The following is an 18,464-nucleotide window of genomic DNA, read 5'->3' on the forward strand; positions in this document are numbered from 1 at the left end:
GGGTAACTGTTCTGTGTTATGCACGTCCAGATTTGACAGTATTCAGGTGGAATCGATATATTTATTTAATTGCTTGCTCGCTTGCTGAATTATTATTATATTATTATTATAATAATATATATAATTATATATATATAATATATATATATTATTATATAAATATATAATATATAATAATATAATAATAATATATTATTATATTATTATACTGATTATCTGCCATCAGGTTGGTGTCGACTTAGCGACCCCATAGATTCTCTCCATGAAAACCTTGCTTAATTCGTTAAATGAATTCATTGATTGATTAAGTTAATGACTTACTTAATTACTGGGGCTTGTCTGCTTCTCCAAGCCAGGATGGCTGTGAGGGGGTTGCGTTCCTTTCTTACAGTCCGAAGATTAAAATAGTTGTCGGGCAGAGTGATAATCACAAACACTCCTGTTTGTGCAGAGCGCAGCAAAAACTCCAGGAAAATATTAGCCATGACAGCAAACACAATGCAATGTCCATTTCTTGTTTCCCAAAGAAATGCAGTCAGAAAATATATACTAACTGGTGTTTATTGATAAACATGCAAAATTCCATAAAATGCAAATATCATACAAAATATAAAGAAAAACACATCTTCCCATGTAATGTAGCATCCAAGACTTATTAGCAACACAAGCTTAACAAAATCTCTAGCTACAAACTCTTAGAGAAGAGGTACGCTACTTGGTACTTTGTTACAACTACGTAGCCCATAAAACCTACATAGTGGCTAACACTAAAACAACTAACAACTACAAAGAGAGACTGAACATTTTCCTCTCCTTGTATTATAGCTCTATGCCACCCCCACTGGGTAACTAGCATACACACGCCAATAGGTGGCAGTAAATAGCACAATACACAACACACAATAACAGGTGTTTTTCACATGATCTCTGTAGCCAAAATATTATTTGTTATTGTTGTAAAGCTAACGGGATGAATCCTTTCCCATGAGAAAGAAAATCCTGACAATAGTACCCCAGTATAATGCATGAGGAGAGCCAGTTTGGCATAGTGGTTAAAGGCACCAGGGTAGAAACCAGGAGATGGTGAGTTCTAGTCCCGCCTTAAGCACCAAGCCAGCTGGGTGACCTTGGGCCAGTCACTCTCTCTCATCCCCAGGAAGGAGGCAATGGCAAACCACTTCTGAAATCTTGCCAAGAAAACTGCAGGGACTTGTCCAGGCAGTTGCCAGGAGTTAACACTGACTCAGTGGCAGAAAAAAAATGCCTGAACCATTATTACAAGCAAATAAATGTTAGGTTCCCCCTGAGATTCGAACAGCCCTCACCCTACTGGCGTCTCAAAGGGCCCTGAAGACCTGGCTTTTGGCAAGTATGATTGAAGTCCCTTTTTGCTTCTGTTTCTTGGTTCCCATCTGGGTTTGTTATCCGTGACAGCTATATTCTTTTGGGGTTGTTTCCTTGTTTTTAAATGTTTTTAACTATCTGTAAACCACCCAGAGTTGCTAATTATTATTATGGTGGGTCGCGCAGTCAGCCAGATGTTTAGACTGGATTTGGCATTTTTGTCCACCTATCGAGTCCTTCCCACGGACCTGGGATAGGCAGACATCATTTGAGGGGGTTAAAGGCATCGTGGCAGGATGGAAGCTGTTCCAAGCCAAGCTGCCTTTTGCAATGGGCTGATGGCGATTTTGTCAATGCCGATGGTCTTCCAGGGGTGCTCCAGGTGTTTTGGGATGGCACCTAAGGCAACTATAACTATTGGTAATATCTTGGCTTTCTTTTGCCACAGTCTTTCTACTTCTGTTTACAGGTCTTTCTATTTTGTGATTTTTCTTATTATGATCAGAAGGGATCTTGGAGATAATCTCGGCCCGCCTGCTGCTCATTGCAGGGATGCCTTGAGAAGAAAGTTGTGCAAATGGGTGGGCTCCACTGCCATTTTGCTCCTAGACTTTTCAGTCTTAAAAAAGACTCCCTGTCTCCAGTCTTGGCCAGCATAACCCAGGATGACAATCGCTTGCCATTGAGCACCAGAATAATCTTTCAATGAATGGTTGTTAAAACTGATGGAAATGGCAGAAAATGATAAACTGACTTGCTTATTAAAAGAAAACTCAAATAACGATTACCTTAAAGAATGGAAACCACTGATGGACTATTTGCAAAATGCAGGTGGGGTGAAACTTACATGGGGATTTGAAGATTAGATTATAAATGTAATGGGATATGTTTTGACAAAGAATTATTCCTACTTAATGTATTAAAACTAGTACCTATGATAGCCTTATTATTCCTAAGACCAGAGATAGATTGGAAGTTATCTATTTTTTATATCTTTTTTCTTTTTCTTTTTATCTCACTTTTTCTTTTCTCTTTCTTTATATTTTGTATTTCCAATTTTCTTTTTCATTTCTAACTTTTACATTTGTAACTTTAAAATTTCAATAAAGTATTATTAGAATAATCTTTCAATGATTGGGCCGGATCCTAAGCAGAGGAATCGTCCTTCTGAGCCCCAACACTGAACCCCAAAGGGCTCGAAGATCAGAACTGGATCTCCCCTGCCACATGCCCCAGGCAGGATCTCCCACAACCCAAGATTTCTCTCAAACAAGCCAGGGCTGATGAGCTCCATCGTTCGCAAAGGGGCGCAGAAGCTGACCTCTCCCTTCCCCCTTTGCCAGGTGTCTTCCCTCGGGAGCGGCAGCGACCACGTCATGGACGCCATCTCTCAGTGCGAGCAGTTTGCCAAAGAACAGGGTGCCCAGGAACGCAATGCCCCCTGGCGACTCTTCTTCAGGAAGGAAATCTTTGCCCCCTGGCACAACCCAGCTGACGACTACGTGGCCACGAATCTCATTTACCAGCAAATTGTCAGAGGGGTGAAGTTTGGGGAGTACCGGTGCGATAAGGTAAACCGCTGGCCCTTGAAGTCGCTGCTGCCCTGTTCAAAATTCAGGGCAAGCTGAAATCGTGGATAAACTAAAACTCTGTTCCTAAGATGGGGGTGGGTTACCGTTGGTGCTGAGAGAGGGAGGGGTGGGAGCTTGGGGATGGTGGGGTGGGCTGTGTCCGAGGAGAAGGGTTGTGGTGCCAGGTTTTTGTGGTATTGTGTTTATGGAGTTTTCATTTTGTACTGCTGCTGTGAGCCACCCAGAGTTGTGTCTCTTAAGATGGGTGGCCATATCATCCAATCAATCAATAGTCAATCAATCAATCATAAGTACAAGACTTCAGAACTGGAAAGGGCCACTTTGAGCAACAATGTTATTATTATTGTTATTGGCTGCCCACTCCAGGAGAGTGGTGTCATGGTGAAGGTGTTCAATTAGGACTGGGGAGACCCAGGTTTAAGCCCATCCTGAACTGTAGAAACCCATCAGGTGACTCTAAGCCACTCACGGTCCTTTAGGCCAGCCTACCTCACAAGGTTATTGTGAGGATAAATTCAAAAGAGCCCCATGTGTGAGTAGAGATGGGATGTAAATCTAACAATAAGTTTGTTTAATAAAAGGGGATCTCTAACCCTACGGAAGATTGAATTCTCTGTAAAGTTAAACTCATTCCTCCTACTGTATTTGCAGAACTAAAAATTTCAAAGTAAAAAACTTATTAGGTTTCTACTTCTCGCAGCCAAATTAGCTATTGTGAAATAACGGAAATATATACATATGACCTCAGTGGCCGGATGGCATGATGAGATCTGGTCTGCAGCTTTGCTTGAGAAAGTCTCTGGTCGAATCCAGCTCCCGCACACTACAGGAATCCACAGATGTTCTCTTCTGTGGCTGCTTGAGCACATATTATGGGTTTGTCCATTTGGGCATGTGCTTTCTCGGATTTCTATCCTGCCTTTCCTCCACCACTTCCTCCGTTGGGATAATTAAAAAGTCCTAACTCCAACACCACCATCCCTTATCTTTTCTCAGGATCCCTTCAGTATCTCCTTTTCAGTTTCCAGTCCCTGATCCTCCTTGTTGCACTCTGTGACTCTTATTGCCCTTTTTATGAATTTTATTTATTTGTTTGTTTGTTTGTTTTTCACATTTGTCACCACCCATCTCACCACAGAGTGACTCTGGGCAGTTGGCAGTAAAAACAGAATAAACATTAGTTAGAATAGATAAACATTAATTAATTAATTAAAATACGCTAAAAACAAACTTCTCACATTCATACTTCCAAGAGGCTGGTGTTAATTAGGTGTTAATAAACTCAGGGAGCGTCATCAAGGTGCCAGCCATCCCCAGGGTCGGTTGTATCTTTCCTCGCCCCGCGCAAGTTGGCAGAGCCAAGTCTTCAATTCCCTCCGGAAAATTGGGAGGGAAGGGGCCCGCCTCACCTCTGGGGGGAGAGTATTCCATAGGGTGGGGGCAACGGCAGAGAAGGCTCTCCTCCTGGGCCCCACCAGTCGACATTCGCTCGCTGACGGGATCCACAACATGCCTTCTCTGCCAGACCGGGTGGGACGGGTCGATGGAATGGGGGTCCTTAAAAATCCTTAAAAGGGGATGTGGGACTCAAGATACCAAGTCTGTGGACTCAGAAAAGTGATGCTTCTTGTAGTCCGTTAGATGTCTAGATCTTTTTCCACGGCTCCTCCTGAATGTGTTTGCAGGAAGAAGATATGGCGGAGTTAGCTTCTCAGCAATACTACGTGGATTATGGGTCTGAAATGGTCCTGGAGCGCCTCCTGAATTTGATTCCTTCTTACATCCCTGATCGAGAGATCACACCTTCCAAAACCATTGAGAAGTGGGCTCAGTTTATCATAGCTGCCCATAAAAAGGTAAAGCGGGTGGATTTCCTTTGCAACAGGAGTGACAGAAGGTAGGAAAGGTCCAGGTGAAGCTGTCTACAGGGGGAGGTCAGAAAAGAACAGATGTGGTTGTAATTGAGCAGTCAAAGTCCCAGCCCCTTTTAGGCAGGTAAAAAGGGGCAAATTTCCAGGAGTTGGATGGAGTTGGGCATCATCCAAATTGAATGAAATAAATGCATAAATAAATAGTTGTGTGGTTTTGGATGACATCTTGACTTTTTTGACACACATACACCCCATGGATGCCTCTTTTCACAGGTCATGCTAAGCCTGAGTTTCTCAATCTCAGCAACTTTAAGATGTGTGGCCTTCAACTCCCAGAATTCCCCAGCCAGCAAGTGTGGACTTCAGCTCCCAGAATTGCTAGCTGGGGAATTCTGGGAGTTGAAGTCCACGCATCTTTTAAAAAAAAACATGTATTTATTATTCATTAAAAAAAAAGATTGAACAAATAAGCAAAAGGAGAAAAGAAAAACAAAGGGAAAGATATTGATTGGTACAGAAATGTAATATCTGTAAGCGGACAAAGGAATTACCAAGATTGTACAGTTGGTGCTCAGTGTATCTTTAATTATACATTTCTCTTGAATTTCTCTTTGTGGTATTTTTGAACTGGCTCTTCAGGAGGCAGGGACTGTCGATGTTTCCTGTTTTCTGTTGTGCATCCTTCCAGGTGTTTTCCAACATATGTTTAAACACTGTGGAATGGACTTGCTTGCTTTACAGATGTTAAATTAGTACAATAGCACTAAAGAATATAAAGCAGGATTCTTTTCCATACTAATCCGTGCAAAACGGTTACCAAGATGTTTTTTTCTTTCACCTTTTCTTTTCTTTCCAGGGAATCTATACCCAAAAGAGGATGGATCCTAAAAGAGTCAAAGAAGAAGTCGTGGATTTTGCTCGTTTTAAGTGGCCTTTATTATTCTCCAGGTTCTATGAAGCGTTCAAGTTTTCAGGTAAGCCAAAATCTTCCCATCGCTTGAAGATGGCAAATTCACAAGCACTGTTGCACAGCAGGTATTGGTCACTTAGTGCAATTAAGTTGGCAACCTTTTCTGACCACGAGTGCTCTTCTGCAGGTGTTTGGGAGGCCTCAAGAACTTTCTCCTCAAATCGCAAAATGCTGCAAGATTTCAGTCATCTTCCAAGAGTTTTTAGAGTTTTAAAAGACTGCTTTGTTTTCTTGACCTCTGTCCTCTACCTTCCTTTTGCATGTTCCTCAACACACTAAGTCTGCAGTAGTTCAGGGGGGATATTTTAAGGTATTTGGATGGAATGTAGAGACATAACTGCTTCTCCTGGAAAATCAGTCTTGGAGATTTCTAAAGCAGCTTGTTTGCGAGAGGAGAGATCAGTTGTGGAGAGCACGTGATGGCCAACACCAAGGATGTTCCCACATCTCCTCCAGTCCCCAAACCAGTTTTGCATAATATTTTAAATGTCTGCAGTAGGAAGATGAGGATGATTGGGTCTACTGAAGATTGTCAAAACGGACCTATAGATAAGAGAATCTAGAGGTGCCACTTGAAATATCCTCATATTTCTTGATAGGCTTTCCAAAAATCTTCCTTGGAATGGCTTCTGTATATTTATAGAAGTCATGCCTGGCAGACTTCTATAAATATATTTATAGTCATAATTTGCAGACCTTTACCAATCTGTTTATATTTACAGTCCTGATGATTTGCAGACCTTTCTACTGTAAATATATTTCAAAAGTCACCAGGGTCAGAATCAAAGGAAGTGAAGTATGAGAGCCGAGATTTAGATGGCTATTTTGGAGATGTTGCTGCTTGGGAAAGAGGCAAACCACCCTTCCTTGTCACGAGATGGGCTGGGTCAAGACCAAGCAAACAAGCCTGCCTTTCCTTCAGGTTCTCCTGCATCTCTTTCCAACACCAGGTCCCAGCCTCCCCCAGAACGAACTGATTGTAGCGGTGAACTGGACAGGGGTCTACTTTGTAGATGAACAAGAACAAGTTCTCCTGGAATTTTCCTTCCCAGAGATAACTGCTGTCTCCAGCAATAGGTAAGGCCCAAAAGACCAGGTAATCAATAACTGCACGAACAGTGCCCTAAGGCAGTGTTAATCAACCTCGGCCATTTTTAAGACAAGTGGCCACAGCGTGTGATCAAAGCCCTGCTCTTTTTTACATGCACGGTGCACGCCTCTGCCTTAGCCCCTTCTGTTTTTCTGCCTGTAGCAAATTGGAAATGTCCCCTCGGTTTCTTTATTTTATATAAATATTTCTCTCTCGCCCTTTGTTCATAATGGCCAGGATGGCTTGCAATCTTTTTTTTTTTTTCCAAGAACTTTATTACATTTCAGTAAAAAATAAAATATAGAAAAATCAGGGAAAAGAAAGAAGATGGCAAAGAAAGAAAATACAGAAGAGAAAAAGTAACTTCCGACTTCCTTTGGTACAGGCACAGATATAAAATACATTCACCTCTGACGCTAATATTTAAAAAGCTACAGAATAAATCTGTATCAGACAAAAATATAAAGGAGATTAATACAAAGTATTTCTATAGTTATAGAATAAATCAGTCATCAAACCCCACAATCCAAATTTCATTTTTTTGAGTCTCAAGTAAAAAGTCCAGGAGTGGTTTCCAAATAGAAGCAAAGGTAGACAATGTCTTTTCTTTAATCAGAATCGTCAATTTCGCCATCTCTGCCCAATTCCATTCTTTGGCTGTAGGTATTTGTAAATCTTTCCATTTTTGCGCATATAAAAGTCTCGCCACGGCTATCATGTAGAGAAATAAATTCCCATGTTTTCTTTCCATCTGTTTATCCATCATACCTAAAAGGAAAATCTCTGGTTTCAATTGTACATCCATTTTTAATTTTTTTTAATCAAAATACATATCATATCCTAATATAAGCTGGCTGGGCAATTCTGCGAGTCAAAGTTCATACCTCTTAAAGTTGCCAAGTTTGGAAAACACTGCCCTAAGGTGTAATTACCAGATTTCTAGGGAATTGGTAACACCCCTGTGGGTCATAAAACGCAGTGTTAAGTTCCTGTATTTCAGCCTCATCCTGTCTGCTAGCAAAATCACTGATAACTTCTCACCACCCAAGCAGAACTCAAAAGTCAAGCCCAAACTCGGTTTTCAGTGCGACCTTGTAAGAAATATAGATTCAGGTAACATAAACCCAGGAGTGGAAAATTTGGGGGGCCCTTTTGTCCCCCAGCCCTGTTTCCACAGTGCCCAGGGCACCCCATGGTTGGTGGCAAATGGGTAGATTTTCACAGCCTGATTTTCCACTGATTTTTCAGGACTAAAACAGGCAGAAAAAGCTTTTGACACAGTACACAGCCTTGTTTTATATATAGGAAGGCATTACCCCTGAGAAAATCAACAAGCAAACAAATAAATATGTTGTCCTGCTTCCTCCAGGATCAGCGTCATTCTCCCCCCACTGCCTCCAATTCCTACAACTCTACAAGGGTGGTTTTTTTTAAAAAAAAAGAAAGAAAAAGAAGTAAATGTGGGCCCTCAGCATAAAAAGGAAAGAAATCAGCACTCTAGAATACTGGGTTGCATAACATTGTAGAATAATGGAGTTGAAAGGGACCCCAAAGGTCATCTAGTTGAACCCACTGCAACATACAGGAGAACCAACTCCTCAGCAGATGGTTGTCCAGCCTCTTCTTAAAAACCTCCAGAGATGTAGAACCCACAAACTCCATAGGGAGACTGTTCCACTGTTGTACAGGTATTCGTATCAGGAAGTTTTTCCTTATATCTAAGCAAAATGGAAGTACTTGTACTCATTATTTCTGGTTGAAGTTTCTGTGGCCATGAGAAATAGATCCTGACCATCTTCTCTGCAGCTTCCCTTGGAGTACCTGAACATGGCTAGCATGTCTCCTCTAGGTCTTCTTTTCTCCAGACTGAACATCCCCAGTTCCTTCAGCCTATTCTTGTAGGACATGTCCTCCCATCCCAGGATCATCTTGGTGGCCCTCTCTGAACCTTCTCTAACCTGTCAACATCCTTCTGGAAACGTGGTGCCCAGAATCACCTACAGGACTTCGCGTGTTACTCCTGCTGGTCGCTAGTAACAAGTTAAAATTCACAAGAGGTTTTGCTTGTTGATATGATAAATTTGCCATAAAATTCCCCGCAAAAGGGTGATCTCTCTCTCTCTGTGTCATGCACACATGCACACCCAGAGTCATCCTGAAGTGAGCTAGGTCCTTTTGCATTGGCAGGAATCCTTCCTAATAGCCAGGTGTGTTTGTCCAAGCAAGCCAAGCCATCTTCTGGCCAACATGTTGGGAAGACTTCTAGTGTTAAATGTTCAGCCTGGTCTGCAGGGTTATACAGGTAGTCCCCAGGTTAAGAACGAGTTCTGTTCCCAAGGTCTGTCCTTAAGTCGAACTTGTATGTAAGTACAGTAGTATGGTGCAATGAACTTGAACCATTGTGTATTTAATTCGAATTTTGCTACAGTAGGCTCCATTCTTAGTTATGGGTTGTCCTTAAACCGGGCGTTCTTAACCCGGGGACTCCTGTATCTCTTTTTGGTCATGCCTGTTGCAGTGGAGGAAAACTGCAGGGACAGAGTTTCACACTGGCTACAATCAAAGGCGACGAATACACGTTCACTTCCAACAATGCAGAGGACATCCGTGACCTTGTGGTCACCTTCCTGGAAGGGCTGAGAAAAAGATCCAAATTTGTAGTCACGCTGCAAGACAATCCAAATCCAGGTAAGCAGTGGAGCCAGACCGAAGGATTTTGAAGGAAATTGAGAGAGGGAGGACCGGATCCTGTGAGGGTCTTTGTGCATTGCTCTCCAACCTTCTTGGCTCAGCAGAAAACTTTATTGGTGTGACCTAGACTAAACGCAACTAAACTAGCATGAGAGAATCCATTAAAACCAATGAAAAGGTATTAAAAACCATAATAACAAAAGGACGAGGAAGAATGCAATCTAAACTTACACCAGCCATTTAACAGGCTCCACGCTTCCATGGGATCCTCAGGCCTGATGACAAAACCAGGTTTTGAGGGCCTTCTGGAAGGCCAACAGAGTTGGGGTCAATCTCACATTGGGGGGAATTATGCTTCCTTTTCCCCTCTCCTCTCCTCTCCTCTCCTATCCTCAATCCTTTGCTCCTTTTCCTTTTCCTTTCTTACTTTCCCCTTCCCCTTTCTTCCCATCCACTTCTTTCCTTGCTTCCTGCCTTCCTGCCTTCCCTTCTTCTTTCCTCCCATCTATCCCTCTCCTTCCTTCCTTCCTTCCTTCCTTCCCCAAAACTATGAACATTTCTGCCAAAGGCACAGTGAACGCCACCAACATTTACAGGGGCTTCCAGCCTAGAAGAGTAGGAATCATATCTTCACTGGAACACCATTGCTAAGAAGAGATCAAACCAACCCTCCTTTCCCCTTTCCAAGTACTCCTGCTGCAGTGTGTCCTTTGAATGTGTAAATTGAACGTGCGTGGATGTACCCTTGCAGCTACCAACCTTGAGCCCAGGTCCAGCTTTGGTGCCAAATGGTGCCAGAAATGGTCTTCTGGCTCAAGTTGGCAAGGTAACATGTAGCCCAGCCCTCCTCCACTTGTCCTCTCCTTTGCTTTTCTGCTTATTGGTCTGGCTGTGTCCATTTCCTGTCCATGCTGCTGACTACAGAAAGGATCTAGTTCATCCCTGGTCTCTAGGGGCCAGGGGTCTGGAGCCCAGATCATCATGGCAGTAGCACACCACAGTCTTTTCAAGCTGGACCCAGCTCATTCTCTTGTCCCCCATGCTGACATTTTGCTTCTTCTCTCTCCCTCCAGCTGGTGATGACTCAGGTTTTCTCAGCTTCCTCAAAGGAGACTTGCTCATTCTGGACCAGGACACAGGAGAAAATGTGATGAATTCTGGCTGGGCCAATGGAGTCAATGAACGGACCAAGCAGAAGGGAGACTTTCCAACCGATGCAGTCTATGTCCTGCCCACCATGACCATGCCTCCCCCAGACATCGTGGTAAACCACAGGACACACTGTTGAACAGAAAGGAAAGGGGTCTCTGGAGGGATTTCTGTTTTCCTAAAACTGTCCTTTCCGGGTCTCTTTCAGAAGGTTTCATACTTAATTTGCTTTTTCATATCACCTCTTTCCTACTTGAGCACCTCCAGATGTGTGGGCTTCAACTCCCAGAATTCTAAGCAACAATCATATCACCAGGGGGATTCTGGGAAATTAAAATCCACCTATCTGGAGGGTGCCCAGTTTGGGGAACTTTGGGATCTTGGGACTCGTTGAGTGTTTGTCTTGTAAGACTTCCTTGGCAGTCAAAATGCAATTAAAACAGATTAAGTAATATTTCTTTCTCGTGATGCCCAAATCTGCTTCCGTACCTAGCAGTAGGGCTGACCCTGATTTACCATATGGCGTGCAATGTATGGATGTAATGTTGGGGAGGGTGTTGAAGAAAGTGAGGGTCACATCACTTTATCTGATTCATCTTCAGTCAGTTTCTATTTGCTGTAACTAACTTGGGCCGTCTCTGCTCCCCCAGGCTTTGGTTACAATGACCCCCAACCAGAGGCAGGATGTCATAAGGACAGCCCAGCTGGTGTTGAGTGACAGTGAAGAGAGGATAAAGCCATACACCCTGGAAGAATTCTCCTATGATTATTTTAGGTAAAGCTGTCAAAACTGAGCTGGACACCCTGTCAGTTTTCATCTGTCTTCAGCTTTTCATGATGAATTGGTTTCTTTATGAAACAAATGCATAGGGCCACCTATTGACTGTGGGCCCTCTGGGCGGTGAACCAAGATAAAAACATAACACAATTATCAAGATCAGTTTAAAACAAAAGAGAAAAGCCAAAGTCGAGGTCCCATTGAAAATGTTGACACCCGTAGGCCACACACAACCATGCCAGGAGCTCCATTAACCTCCATACTGTCCTAAGAATGTGTCCTACAAGGTTGTCCTCAGCATGCTTTCTGCTCCAGTTCCTGACCTGTTATGGGACCTTTGACAGGAACTTGTAAGCAATGGCACCCAAATTACTTTTAAAAAATAAAATTTAAGAAAGCAGTGACATCCAGATTATAGATTGCCCTTTCTGGAGATGTTTGTTGCATCCCATATCAGTGGTTGCAAACAGAAGTGGCATGCTTTTCTTCTGGGGACTTATGAAAAAAGCAGTGGCAGGTGTCCTTTTTAACGCTTAACCAATCAGCGGTATTTCCATCTACCCCGGTCTTCTCTTCCCTGCTGAATTCTTTGTCCCCTGATTCCGTATTTCTTTGGATTTTAAATTTGTCATATTTTTAGCGAGTCCCTTTGGCTCCGCCTGCATCGGCTCCCAAGCTTTAAGTTGGCTGGAGGTTTGATTTCCAGGCAGAAGTTTCCAAGCCCCTGTGGAGTCAGACGAATCAAAACGCCCATTAAAGAGAAATGTTAAAATGCACAGGAAGCCGCCGATAACGTCGAAAGAATTTCACCTCTGAGATCTTCTAAACCAAAGTGGTTTCCGTGCCAGTAGGATTCTGATTTGAGCTTTTCTAAGACTGTGTTATTTTTGGTTTTATTTGATGCCTCCCCTTGGCTTTCTCTCTGTGTTTGCAATGTTTGTTCTTCGTTGCCCTCTTCTTTAGGTGTCTCCAGTCAAGGCAAAAAAAAATATTTTTTTAATTTACTCCAGCAGCAAACTCCAGCAGTGAATACTGGCAGAAAAGGATTTTTTTTTAAAAGTTGAGTTTACACATCTTAGGAAAACCCTAATATTTGCCTTTTTCCAAAAAAAAAAAAAAGCACATGGAAATGTGAACAAGAAGAAGGAACATTTTATCATGCTTGGTGGATGTGCAAAATAGCTAGAAAATTTGGATTCACATACATACACTGATGCAGAGGATTTTAAAGGTTAATATACAGTTGAGACCAGAGGTCTTTCCTTTGGGACGGATGGAAAAAAGTCATGGAACTTTGTACATGATACCTGCAGTGAGATTATTGTATGCTCAAAGGTGGAAGGACTTGGCCATACCCACAACGGAGGAACGGCTGGCGAAGATGACGGGACTTTCTGAGATGGCTAAACTGACTTCCTTGATCAGAGAAAAGACAATATCCACATTTATGGCCGACTGGAAACCCCTTAAGGACTTTTTGCATAAAACAGCAAAAATGGACTGATGATTTATGGTTTTGATGATTAGACAGGATAGATTGTAGAAAGAAGAGAGACATGATGTAACCTTAGAGTAAGAGGTAAATTTATAATTGGACTTACGACTGCCGTAAAGAAGATTGGAAGCCACTTCTTTGTATGTTTTTCTTCCCTTTCTATTTCCCTTTTTTTCTTTTCTTTTCTTGCACTTTCAGCTTTCTCTTTGATTTCTTTCTTTTTCTTTCCTTCTTCTTACTTTATATTAGTGTGTGTGTGTGTGTATGTGTGTGTGTATATATATATATGTGTATATATACACATACATATATACATATATATATATGCTAAGAGTTTCACCCCCAACCTCCTTAAACCATCCAGAGTCACTGGGAGTTGGGTGGCATATGAATTTATTAAATTGGTAATACAGTACAAGATAAAGACAAATAAACAGCTCTCCAGGGCAGTGCTTTCCAAAAGTGGTGGACTACAACTCCCATCAGCCCCCAGCATGGCTATGCTACCAGGGAATTATGGGAGCAGGTCTAGAGGCACTTGTAGGGAAGGCCACAATCTCATATTGTTAATTCATAAAATGATGTAAATAGAAATATTGATTTGCATCTGGGCAGAATTGAACCTTGTTCCCACTGAAATCAATGGAATTTAAGGCAGAAATTCATGGGATTTAAGCCACAGCTCAGGTGACTGAACAAGCCTTGCAGCTGTTATTGTTATATAAATAGTATATTTCCTAATTAGAAATAAGTATTCTGGAACATCATTTTGACACATATAGCTAGAGTTATGAGGAACTCTTTTAATCTATTAATTTAACTAATCATCAAATCCATATATCATAATTTCATTTTTGCTGTCTCCTGCAAAAAGTCCCAAAGGGGCTTCCAATTAGCATTAAACCTAGTCAATGTCTTTTCTCTAATCACAGCCGTCAATTTCGCCATCTCAGCTAACTCCATCAACTTCGCCATCCATTCTTCCATTGTAGGTAATGTCTTCTCCCTCCACCTTTGAGCGTATAAAAGTCTTGCTGCTGTTATCCTATATCAAAACAGAGATCCCTGAACTTTTTCCAATTGTTTAGCCATCAATCCCAAAAGGAAAGTCTCTGGTTTTGACTGTATATTAACCTTCAAAATCTTCTGGATTAATATATGAATTTGAGTCCAAAACTTTTTAGCTTTATGACATGTCCACCAAAGTCCCTTCTTGTCGTTCACATTTCCAACATATATTTGAAACCCCTTTATACGTTTTTGGTAATCTTTCCAGTGGAAAATACCATCTGCACATCATTTTATAGAAATTCTCCTTCAAGTTATAACACAGTGTAAATGTTAACCGTTTCGTCCACATCTTTTCCCATTGTTCCATTTGTATATTCTATCCAAAAATTTCAAATTTTATGAGGAACTCTTCTAATGTTAAAGATGCTCAGATTGTGTTAAATGATCTTCCAAAACTCTGGAATCTGACTGTTTTTGAGGAACCTGTGGCTATATCGGCCATAAGTTATTGCCAAGATGATTATTTTGAGAACCTGAAAAAGTAATATTATTCCCAATATTAAGAATTGGCTTCAGGAGATATGTAATCTCTGTTAATCTCTACTAATAAAAAAAGATGCAATATGTTTCCCTCTGGCACAGATTTCACATTATTTTACAATAATAGAATATGATCATTTATTCTCTTTAACTTAGAAACTTTTATACTGCTATACATTGTTTATTAGTTTATATATGCTGTACGTGATCATTTTTTTCTCTTTTTCATTTTCATTTGTTTTTTCCTTGTTCAGTTTGTTATCATTGTCCTTTTCGTTTGCATTCTCTCTATTTTTGCGAATCTTTTTATAAAATTTGTCATGCAATCAAATCAAATGAGAAGTTAAACAGTAATAATAATTAGAAGCAAGCACGCATTCTCTTCCTGCATATCCTAGGCATGGTACCCAATCCTAGCCCCCTACCCCACCATTGAGGCATCGTGCCATTCTCCCGAGCAACCCTATGTGGTGACCAGCATCCGTGCCAAGTCCGACAATCTTGTGTTCTCTGCTTCCTCTTTCTTGCCAGGCCGCCCCCCAAGCACACCCTGAGCAGAGTGATGATCACCAAAAACAGGGGGAAGGACAAGCTCTGGTCCTACACCAGGGAACCGATCAAGCAGCCCTTGTTGAAGAAGATCCTGAGCAGCGAAGAGGTCTCTCAAGAAGCCTGCATGGCTTTCATTGATATCCTTCTGAGCTCAGATTCAAGGGGGTGACAACTTTTTTCATGTGAGAAACTTCCCACAGGCTCTGATGAGTTAGGTCACTACCGGTTTTCTCAGAACATGAGCCTGCTGGATGTAAGATTTGCCCCGTTCGACAGAGAAACTCTCGTGACACGTGTGGTTCACAAAGAAGGTTTACTCATGCGTAACGTAGTAGTCACAAGCAAAGCCAGGACTGGCTTGGTACAATTGCATCACTCGTTATATTCCCCCCTTCCCGCGCTTTTTTCCCGCCCCGCGATCACGTTGCTGCTGCGGATTATTGGCCCCCCCAATAATCCCCCTTGATTGTCCATGATGGCAGGTTCGGTCAGGGTCCATTGTCCTTGATTGCCAGTCCCCCTCCGGCTGGGTTGGTTCCTCCCCGTTACGTGCAAGCCCGCGGGTTCTGTGCTGCGCGCGATCTTGTTTCGCTGCCTGCGGCCCCTTTAATTGTTGGCTCGCGCCGTTATCAGTTTATAGTTAAACGCTTCCGCTGCGGTTTTCCTGTTTGGCTGGGCGCAGGTGGCCCGTTAATTAGCGGCGCTTTCAGTTCCTCTTTTCCTCGCTAGCTACCGCTGGTGGAGTTCGCTGGCTACGAGCTTCCCCGAAGCCCGTGCTGACCGAACCTGACACTGGATGGGACCCCTGGCCCATCTAGTCCAGCAGCCTGTTCTCCCAGTGGGCCACCAACTGTCCAAGGAAGCCCACCCATCTCCCAGCAGATGCCCTTCAGCCACTGATCTCCAGGACTTCTGTGAATTGGTCCAACCCTTTTGTGAAGCCAGCCAAGCAGGTAGCCAGCCCCACATCTCAAAGGAAGAGATTAACTGGACTTCAGTTCACCCTACTTTTACCACCACCACCACCACCAACCCCTTTAGATTAGCTCCTCACTGAATTGTCAAGACTTCTCCAACTCGGGTTCAGCATCTGTCTGTCATGCAAAGTATGGCAAATCCCTATGTTGGAGGGAGGGAGGGAGGGAGGGAGGGAGGAAGGAAGGAAGGAAGGAAGGAAGGAAGGAAGGAAGGAAGGAAGGAAGGAAGGAAGGAAGGAGAAAGGGAGAAAGGGAGAAAGGAGGGAGAATTCCTTATCTTTTATTATATCCTTAACGTGTACACCCATCCTGAAATATATGGGTGACTACCCCTCCAAAAGGACTCGCTCGGTGAATGAGCTAACCGATCAAATATTTGAAGGGGCTTTGAAAGCTGAAGCTCTCAGAGATGAGATTTACTCGCAGATACTGAAGCAGCTGACCGACAACCACGTGAAGTAAGAGGCTTTACCTCCCTTGGCTGGGCTCACTTGCTATAACTCTGAAACTCTTTCTCTGTGGTAAGTGGAACCAGCTTAAGTAGAGCCTGGAGAAGTTGGACTTCCGCACCCAGAATCCTCAGCCAGTTTGGCCAAGCTCTTGGTGAATTATGGGGATTGAAGTCCAACCCCGTCTAGGGAAATAAGGGGGAAGGGAAAGAAAGAGATTTGCTGCAGATGATGTCTGGTTAACGGGTATCAAAATGAGGTGTATTCAAGCAGCTGGCTGACCTTGTTTGGGATTGGAAGCTCAGCAAGGGAATTAGTTAGCAATTGGATGGGAGACCACTAGGAAACCCCAAGGCTGGGAAACTAGAATTGGGAAGTCAGAAATCATCTTGGAAGAAGGCAGTGGCGAACCACATCCATGTTCCAAAGGGAGCACAAGTTTGGTGTAATGGTGAAGATGTTGGACGAGGAGCAGAGGAACCTGGGTACTAGTCCCCATTCAGCCCTGGAGGCTCCCTGGGGGGCTTTGGGCCAATCCCTCCATCTCAGCCCCAGAGCCAGGATGGGGCAGTGGGGAAGGGGCTGGACTAGAGGGTGCCTTTTAGTGCTTAGGGGCAGAAACTGGCTGGGTGACTTTGGGCCAGTTGCTCTGTCTCTCAGTTTATCCCACCTCGCAGGGTTGTTGGGTGGAAAATAGGAGCTGGGAGCCTTCTGTACTCTTCCTCCAGCGGTCAAAACATAAAGACAGGCTATAAATCTAATAAATAAATAAATGCTCTTGCTGAGAAACCGCATGAAATCCCTAGGAGTCTAGCTGGGTTTGAAGGAGTCTTTTAACCTTCTCAGCATATCACAGCGCACCTTATATTATTATATATTAATTCATTCCCCTTAATGTCTATTAAGGTACAGCGAAGAGAAGGGCTGGGAGCTGCTCTGGCTGTGCACGGGCCTCTTTGTGCCAAGTAACGTCCTGCTGCTTCACGTCCAGAGGTTTGTCCAGTCTCGGAAGCATCACCCGCTCGCCCCCGACTGCCTGCAGAGGCTGCAGAAAGCTCTGAGGTTCGTGGCTCGTGACCAAAAGCCCTCCATTTAAGACCCGTTTGGGAAATGGTGCACCGGGGGAAGCCGCTGTCCAGCTGAGAACCTGGAAGGAGCGTGAGGACCTTTGCGCTGAGTCAAGATGCAGCGGGGAGGTTGGGGCTCCATGTGAAGACCCAGCCATGGCGGCTTGTTCCACATGCTGTGGCCCAGCCGGTGGTGGTGAGGCATGGGGTGAACCCATTCGGGATGTGCTTTCACATTCAATAAGCTGCATTCTCTCCAGAGGCCCCCCGAGCGTGGCCTTGCCCTCCAGACGTGTGGACTTCAACTCCCAGAATTCTCAGCAACGGCCATCCTGGTTGGGGAATTCTGGGACTTGAAATTTGCACTTCTGAGAACATAACTGCCACATAATTTGCACAGCTGCCATTCGTGGTAATTGCATTAACTGATTTTTGTTTTTCGTCTTCCTATATATTATTTTTATTTATTTGAATTTATAATATAAATGTGTTTAATAAATAAATATTGTCAGCGGGCCTGAGGACCCCAGGCTGATAGGAGCTGATCAAATGGTTAGTATGAGTGTGTTGTTGCTGCCAGGGACATTGCGGGTGTGTGTGTGTGTGTGTTATTGGTTTATATTATGGGTTTTCATTATGTAAGCTGCCCAGAGTCACCGTGAGTGAGTTGGATGGCCATATAAATTTGTGTAATAAATAAATGAATAAAACATATTAGTACGGAGTCTCTAGAAGTTTAGCAGCGTGCACATGTGCACACATATCATTTTTCCCGAGTGAACGAAAAGATTTAAGCTAGGTCTCCCTTGAGTTGAACTCAACTGATGATTTTGGGGACACGTTCATGTTGTTTCCTTGGCAACAGAATGGAAGTGGTTTGGCCTTGCT

The 18,464-nt window shown here is 43.2% G+C and overlaps 1 protein-coding gene across 1 annotated transcript in view; it reads left to right on the forward strand.

Annotated features, from left to right (window-relative positions):
- MYO7A (myosin VIIA) overlaps positions 1-18,464 on the forward strand; it is a 90,709-nt gene that overhangs the window by 61,645 nt on the left and 10,600 nt on the right. The window contains exons 31-40 of the mRNA XM_088140887.1: positions 2,688-2,915; positions 4,622-4,792; positions 5,664-5,781; positions 6,728-6,854; positions 9,386-9,555; positions 10,632-10,822; positions 11,358-11,482; positions 15,063-15,220; positions 16,365-16,518; positions 17,416-17,571. Coding sequence (XP_087997013.1) covers positions 2,688-2,915; positions 4,622-4,792; positions 5,664-5,781; positions 6,728-6,854; positions 9,386-9,555; positions 10,632-10,822; positions 11,358-11,482; positions 15,063-15,220; positions 16,365-16,518; positions 17,416-17,571 — 1,598 coding nt within the window. The remainder of the gene's footprint in view (positions 1-2,687; positions 2,916-4,621; positions 4,793-5,663; positions 5,782-6,727; positions 6,855-9,385; positions 9,556-10,631; positions 10,823-11,357; positions 11,483-15,062; positions 15,221-16,364; positions 16,519-17,415; positions 17,572-18,464) is intronic.

Source organism: Python bivittatus, unplaced genomic scaffold (genome assembly GCF_059951505.1).
Source record: "Python bivittatus isolate LINGU-HERP-01145 unplaced genomic scaffold, Pbiv_v1 ctg000340_np1212, whole genome shotgun sequence".
Classification (NCBI taxonomy): Eukaryota; Metazoa; Chordata; class Lepidosauria; order Squamata; family Pythonidae; genus Python; species Python bivittatus.